General features: G+C 31.2%; 1 protein-coding gene across 1 annotated transcript in view; it reads left to right on the plus strand.

Annotated features, from left to right (window-relative positions):
• Positions 1–4,019, plus strand: part of LRP1B (LDL receptor related protein 1B) — a 2,016,348-nt gene extending 2,012,329 nt beyond the window's left edge. The window contains exons 90-91 of the mRNA XM_030916410.1: positions 566–664; positions 2,134–4,019. Of these exons, the coding sequence (XP_030772270.1) occupies positions 566–664; positions 2,134–2,274 (240 nt within the window). The 3' untranslated portion in view covers positions 2,275–4,019. The remainder of the gene's footprint in view (positions 1–565; positions 665–2,133) is intronic.
• Positions 4,020–8,600: the final 4,581 nt, after the last annotated feature.

An 8,600-nucleotide genomic window follows, 5' to 3' on the forward strand; every position in this document is an offset into this window, starting at 1 on the left:
AGGGGGCGGATCACAAGGTCAGGAGATCGAGACCACGGTGAAACCCCGTGTCTACTAAAAATACAAAAAATTAGCTGGGCGCGGTGGCGGGCGCCTGTAGTCCCAGCTACTAGGGAGGCTGAGGCAGGAGAATGGCGTGAACCCAGCAGGCGGAGCTTGCAGTGAGCCGAGATCGCGCCACTGCACTCCAGCCTGGTGGACAGAGTGAGACTCCGTCTCAAAAAAAAAAAAAAAAAAAAAAAAAAAAAAAAAAAAAAAAAAGTACTAGTTTTATCTTCAAATTCATGCCAATTCTTATTTGGACTGTTTTTTGTATTTTCTGAACAAGACTTTTGTGAGAGAAATGTCCCTACCTGTGAAACAAAGATCCAATACTAATATTGAATCCAATATTAATATTGGATCTTTTAAGTTGTTTTGAGTTGTTAAAGCTAACATGAACACACTGTAAATGACTTAAGGCTGAAGGGTTTTATGTTATTTTTATGAATTAACATGATATGTATCAATGAAAAGTGGTTCCATAATATTAGATCAGAAACTAAAGTTATCTGTTTATATACAGGCCAGATACATAGGGGGAGGACCCAGTGCTTTCAAGCTTTCACACACAGCGCCGCCCATCTACCTAAACTCTGATTTGAAAGGACCACTAACTGCTGGGGTGAGAGAAGAATATTCATTATTTCATGTCCATTTCATCACAGAACCGTCGCAATCAAACGTTGATTACTAGACTTAGAGGCTTGTTTTTAATTAAGTTTTTAATTAACAAGAGATTTCAAAATAGCATTTAGATTGGGGGCTTATGTTATGTGTTCTGTCTGTACAAAATTACATCGAAAACATTATCATTTTAGGCAAGCCATTAAGTAGAAATCTCCCTTCTACTGGATTTGGAAATGTTGTAGCCCCTTAACAATGAACATGAGTATTTGTTATTCTTAGAAAAGAAGCTCTAGCCAGAAATTTAAACTGAATAATTTAAACTTTTGATTTTATTCATTTCCTTTAATAGTGGTTTATTTAATATATACAAATTTGATGTGCAGTTAAATAGACTGTACTTTAAAATATGTCATCATATTGAGAAATTACAGAGGGTCTAACAAAACCATTCTCAAAAACATGTTTCAATTAAGTAACCTTTGTTTAGAGAAAGCTGTTCCGTCTAAAGTTACATAGTTCATTTTAAGCAGAAGAGGAGAAAAGATGCATATCAAGATTCCTAGGGATGAGAATTCTGTCCCTTATCTTCTTTCCCATTAGCTGTTTTCATCCTCATTCTCTATCATGTTTGTCTCAATTACATGGCTCAAAGATTATAATGTTTCCTTGTTGTAACTAAGATTTAATGTACTGTTTTTGGAAAGACAAAACAGAACAAAAAATAACAAAAACAAACAAACACTACAACAAACTTTCTTGGGATAAGCTGCAATTTGTTAAATAATGAACATTGTATGTTTTCCAACTCAAAGAGGTCAACTACTGCATGCCTCTATTCTACTTCAAAATGCTGTAAGTGTTTATGAAACTTAAGATGACTGCGTACATCACAATTCTTTGAAAAAGTCCAAAAATATTTCTAATAAGTACACAGAGGTTGTTTGAGGCAAAAAATCTTGCTTTTATTTTAAATCTGCTATACTAACACATTTCTTTACATTTTTGTTTACTTGTTTTTAAGTTCATATTGAAATATTATAAGCACCAAACAAACGCTTTTCTGAAAACACATGTTACTTGCTGCTGATTGGCTTGTAATAGCAATAAGGGGACAACACAAAAACTGAAAACATGACAATTTAGTTTCACATTTTATGCTTTTATAATAAAGTCTCAGTGAACATAGCTATCACAAAGACTTTTTCTGGGTTTTTATGTATGGCAAAGCTCCTTTTAGGTTTTCAAGTTACTTGCAAAATGTAAAATTATGTTTTATGTAATACCTTGTTTGAGTTGACTACAGTCTGTAAGCATAACATATAAATAACCTTTAAATAATTACTATTTAATAAATTAAATGTATTGCATATAAATATTGTTACGATTAGGAGATGGACATTCTAGGAAATAAATAATTATGTGGCCAAGGCCAATAATAAAATTATATATTTTTTTCTCCTTCAGCCAACAAATTACTCCAATCCTGTATATGCAAAATTATATATGGATGGGCAAAACTGTCGAAACTCCTTAGGAAGTGTTGATGAAAGGAAAGAACTGCTTCCAAAGAAAATAGAAATTGGTATAAGAGAGACAGTGGCATAATCAGTGATACCTTTTATATGCTGTATAAATGTATAAAATATAAGGATTACTTTTGTATGTTCCAATAGTATTATACTTGTTTTGGCATCAGCATTACCTCTTTCTTTATCTTTTTCCTGGTTAATTGTTTTCTGAGTTTTTGGGTTTATGTTTTGCTGATGACTATTGATTGACCATTTGTATGGTATTTTTATGAAAAAGAACTGCACTACAGTACAATTTACAACAATGCTGCTGATATGACACACCTTTGAATTTGTTAAAATTAAAAACAACATATTCCTTTGTAGTGTGAATATAAGCAATCTATTTTATATGAACTTTTTTGGTTGTACTTAATCAAAGAGAATCTCTGCACTTTTCCATTATATGGTTTGAAAGCTGTAATACAGTGTCATTTTATTTTTCTCTTTAAATTGATTGATGGGAAAATGATTGAATGGTCAACTCTCTTCTTTGTGCCCATAAAAATTGAATCAGACTCTGCTGAAAATATATAGCTCTCACAAGTTCAGCATCACCTGCTTTGAAATTAGCCTTAGATTGCCAACCAATAGATGAGAATTTTGAGGAAAAAATTTAAAAATATGTAAAATTAATAATTTGCATGAACACGGATGACTCCATTTTCCAAAACTTAGTGGACTCTATCTGATATACTAAATGTATACACCTTGTAAGCAATAGTTATATTTAGGTGGTAGAACGTAGCAAAAATATAACTGAAAGTTGGCAGACTGCACTTGCTACTAAATAAGACCTTTTGTTCTCCCTCAGTCTTGAGATTGATAGCCAGCCTAGAGCACAACAAGGCATTGGGTACTTGTGTCTTAGGTATTTCTTCCCAGTACATGCATTTTGTGGAAGATTAACCCAACCCCTTACTACACTGAACACTAAAGAATAATACATAAGCACACAAATTGATGACAGAATTTCAATTATGTGAATGCACCCTCTTTGCTAGGTCAAAAACAAAGGGCAAAGCAGACATTTTAGTACACATAGTGATTGATAAATATTTTCAAGATATAATATGAGTAATCCATTATTTGCCCTATCCAAAATATATTCAAGAGCCTTCCAAGTTGTAGAAGAACAATGATCTGCCCATAATCGAAGGTGGAGAGTCTAAATGCTGTACCAGTTGCTCTGGTATTCAGGTTTCCTTGGGTTTTACAGAACACATGGACCCCATTCACATTTGGTTTGTTTATCTTCAAATTTGAGTTGAAATGAGTGTTATTTAAGTTGTATTAAAAAAATGGATAGCATTTTTATACAAATATCTTTAAAGGCACAAAAGATTTATTCACAAGTTTTGGAGGGCTTTTTGTTCCTCTGATAGACATGACTGACTTTTAGCTGTCATAATGTATTAACCTAACAGATGAAATGTTAAATATGTGGTTGCTCTTTATCCCTTTGTACAAGCATTAAAAAAACTGCTGTTTTATAAGAAGACTTTTTGTTGTACTATGTGCATGCATACTACCTATTTCTAAACTTTGCCATATTGAGGCCTTTATAAACTATTGATTTATGTAATACTAGTGCAATTTTGCTTGAACAATGTTATGCATATCATAAACTTTTTCAGGTTCTTGTTTAAGTACATTTTTTAAATTGAACAGTATTTTTCATTTTGGTTATAATATAGTCATTTTGCCTATGTTTCTACAATGAAGTGTTAAATACTTTATAAAAAATTGTTGACTGACTTATTTAAATGAAATTCTACATATTTAAGAGCTTGTGTTGGGTAGTTTTTAAAAATAAGAAAATTTCTTTATGTAGCTTAAATATTCTGAGAAACCTGTTTTAGTAAACACGGCATTTTTATATCCTTAGAACATAATACTCTCCAGGGGAAAACTGATATCATTGTATCATTTTTCAATGCACAGCGGAGAAGGCATTATCTGTCTTCATGAAGTAGAAACACTCCCCTTACTTTTTCCTTTTCCCTGCCTTCCTGTGCCTGTCAGAGACTCCACATTGCAATAGAAAGGTTCTATACCATAGTAGCATGACAACCATGCTGAACAAATCAAAGTTCTTCCTGTCCCTTTCTATTCCCCAAAATTGTACTTTATGGAAAATCAGATTCCATTAGATGCTATTTCCACATTCTTTTGTAAGTAGAATGGTTATTTGCTATGCCTACTTTTAGCATCAGACTAGAGATGGAAAATACAGGTGCGTCTGATTTACTTATCATCGAGTTATGTTATTTGAAGGGGCCTTTTGATATCAGAGATGTGTAAATGCAACTGAAATTATTATTTCAAAGAAACAGAACCCACGGATTGGTGTGATATTAATACAGTTAACATTAGTTTAATATTTAGCAAATAATATATGATATGCAACCAACTGCCAGTTGGGAACCGACACTGATGACCTATTCTCACTAGGGCCCTAGTGGAAACAATAGTCAACAGAACTCAGAATGTGTTTTTTAACTCTGGAGCCCTGTGGCTACTTTACATGATAAATATCTATTTTCAACTAAAGTTAATTTAATCTATTTCCATAGCTCTATTGTGTTCTATTCCAGTTTTCTATTGCAAAAATTTTTATAAATGCTAGAAATTCAAGTTTATAATTCTCTTTCAAAGTCACAATTCTTTATAAATGCCATCAAAAAAATCCTTTCTAAACTGTTACTTCAAGCTTTGGTGGGAGATATTTTATAAAAATTAATATTTCCTGATAAAACTTGCTTCTCTACCCAAATGCCTTGTTATCTAGAGCAATGCGTTTCAACTTCTTGGCATTCTGCCAAGTAATTTATTTTCCTTTATAGGGACGGATATTTAGAACTATCATTTCCTTCTATCCATTTCAGTAATGCCAGTACCACCACCTAAAGTTGCAACAAACAAATGTCTATAAACATTCCCAAATGTCTTCTGGGGAACAAAATTGTCCCTGATCAGAACTACTGATTTAGAGCTATATTCTCTCTCTCATTATTAAATTACTATCAGCTGGAACAAAAAAAAAAAAAATGCCCCTGCTCAACAAAATCATGGTATTCCCAAGTTTTGATTTTAATTCCTTAGTGTCGATGATGAATGAGTTATAGAAGTTTGGTATTAATGAAGTGCCTATGTAGTAAACAGTCAAAAGCTATGATTAAGGGGAAAAATTTCATTTGGAAACGTTTACAATTTTGCATAAATTAAGTCATTTATTTATGTAAATGTGTTTTATCTGTGTCCATTTCAGTATCAGTGATTGTGTTTTATTTTGTTTTGTGTTTTGTCATTTGTTTATTTGGTTAGTTTTAGAATTGAAGAAAAGTCTGTGCTTTTCTTCTAGGAATGTTACTTTCTATTTTGATGATGACTGAGATATGAAGAAAGTTCAAACCTAAGTACATGTTATGGCTATTATAAATGTACTGCAATATACGAAATGCCTACGATTTCCAAATCGCAGAGAAAACTAGTATATGTGATGCAAGAAATTGTAAAATTATTGTTGATTTTTATTTATTCTCTCTCATTTCTATATCTTCAAATACATCCTTTGGATATAAAATCTTATTCCTCTGAGAATATTAATATTAGGTACAGATTCAACTTCTTCATGTAGTTTGATTTAAAAGATTAAAATATAAGAGAATAAGAATTCTGTGAGCTAAGCAATATATAGCTAACTACTTTTTAACAGCAGTTTTATCTTATACTCCATGCGTTTTCATCACTGTAACAATGACTTTCTCAATACTAGATGATACAGCCAAATCTAATGTATACTAAGAGTTATTAATCATTACTTAAATATGAACATTTTGCCTGTAACTTGCAAGAAATGGAGAGACTCAAGCACTACTTTATGAAGATTTTAGGGCAATCTGGCACAAAAATTTCTACTATGTATTTTGAATGTGAGGAATAAAAGAGCCAAAAAGTGGTTTATTTTTCAATTTTGCTACCACATCTACTGCCAGCTTAACATATCTCGAAAGATAGCAAGTCTTGAAAAAGATAAAGACAATTAAAAAATATAGGGAAGTAGTTTTATTCAGAAAGACATTTTGTTTTTGATGTTATCGTATCCAAAGGCCCAACAATGTTTTCTTCATACAGTGCTATGCAAGTATCTAGTGTACAGAAAGAAAAATAGATGAAATGAATTTTTTGGTTTGGCTTTTCTCTAGCAGATGTTATACTTATGTGGCTGCAATTTATTCTGAAAAATAGTTTCTAGTGAATCCCATCTTTTTTTTTGTACTCAAAGTGATCAAAAATCAAAAGAAAAATTGATACTAAAGATGGACTATTTGATAAATTCTATGCTTAGAATGTATTCATTTTCTCTGATGGATAATCTGTCCCTTTAGAATGGGGTTTGTAAGATATTGTTGCACTTAAGCAATGCAATTCTGATACTTTAGTCATTTGTTCACTCCAGGATAATTTTTCAGCTGTGGTTTCTTCTGCAGTTTTAATACATAAATTATGCGCCTCCTGGTGCAATTTGATTTCCAGCTTGCTTATGCAGTAGTGTCCTGGAGAGTCAATGATATGAGTCTTCTAGCCTTTGATAGTGAAACCATACACATCTTACTTGGATCAGGAATCTAGTCATTTATAAGTGAGAAAATACTTGTTTCACACACAGAATAAACTGTGAAATATACTTAAGAATACATTTAGGAGTTTCAATAATAAAGTTTTCTGTGGAGGTACTATATATATATATATATGGAATATAAGTTTAGATTGACAACATATATCAACAGATAATATAAAAGTTATGTAAGAAATAACTGGACAGTGAGATTTATACCTAGAATAACCTTTACCTTTAGTATTTATCTTTTTACAACTTATTGCTCTCTTTACTGCAGGATTTATTCCTTGATTTTTTTACTTTGAGTGTATTATTATTTTATGAATAGATTTCACTAAAAGTACTTATCAAAAGCCTATATCTGCAGTGTGTGTGCTGAGCTTTCACATATATGCAAATGTTACAATCTACAATTGTCAGTTATGGCTGAGGAAATTTATTTAAACACATAACTACACACACACACATACACTTAGACTCACATTCTCACACACTGGCTTTGATATGCCATTCACTGTGAAGATAACATTTCTTTCCTAGGATTTAATAATGTTTATGTTCTCTGGCCTAGAAGTTCAGAAAACATTACTCTTATACACAATGGTAGCTAATACCTAATTTTGTATTCCTTATTATAAGATCATCATATCTTCCCTCATTTGCATCTCTTTTTTTATCCATAGTGACATTACAGGAAGCCAATGTTACCATTACATTATTTTATCACAACCTGCATTTTTATTGTAAAAAATATTGTCATTTTTGAAAACTTAGAAAATATACATAAAGAAGGAAGAAAAATTACCACTATGTTAAAATACTAGAGAGAAAATTACCACTTCAGAGTATTTTCTTTGTTTTAGGGTCATGCTTTAATTTTTCTATCCTGCTTTTAAAATATAATATTAAAATATTTGGTTTTATATCTTCCTTGTGCATTTATTTACTTATTTTTATTCAGTTTCTTGTTTGTTTATACTACGTAGATGCTATATTGCTTGGTTTTATTTTTCTCTTTTGATTTTAAATTTGTTTTTTCTGCTGGTAAGTACTTTCAACTGAAAAAATATTCTAGTAATAGAATCCAGAATTTAAAAATAAGTATTTCCCCCCCTTAAAATGAGAAATTTAACTTCTTAAATTCCCTAATTCAACTCACGTCCGTAGTCTTCATTGATATAGTTTGTATTTTTATTTTTCAACTATTTTGAGAGAAGTATTTTTGTATTCTTTATCTTCTTTTCCTTATTTGGGAATATTTTAACTTATTTTTACATTTAGTATTTCTTTTTTACAACTTACAGCTCTTTTTACTGCATGATTTCTCCATTCTTGATTTTTTTTTATTTCGACTAAATTCTTATTTTATGAGTAGATTTCATAAAGCGTACTTATCAAAAGCCTTTACCTGCAGTATATTTGCTAAGCTTTCACATATATACAAATATTTCTCGAAGGCCTTCAAATAGAAATGTCAACTCAGTTGGATGCACATTTCTAATGCTATAACCTTTTCCTCCAAAATTAGGTTGAAGTTGGCCCACTGCTTTCACACAGTCAATGTTGTTAGGGGCCAGTGTATTTTTATTTCTTTGTATCATTTTTCCTCAGGCTTAAAACAAAACAACTAGTTACAATTAAAATATTTTGACAAAAATGCACACATCTTTTTTATTAATTTTGTCTGCCTACCAGAATATATTTTCAGCTGAGATCTATTTTCCTTAAGATTCTCATTA

Source organism: Rhinopithecus roxellana, chromosome 14 (genome assembly GCF_007565055.1).
Source record: "Rhinopithecus roxellana isolate Shanxi Qingling chromosome 14, ASM756505v1, whole genome shotgun sequence".
Classification (NCBI taxonomy): domain Eukaryota; kingdom Metazoa; phylum Chordata; class Mammalia; order Primates; family Cercopithecidae; genus Rhinopithecus; species Rhinopithecus roxellana.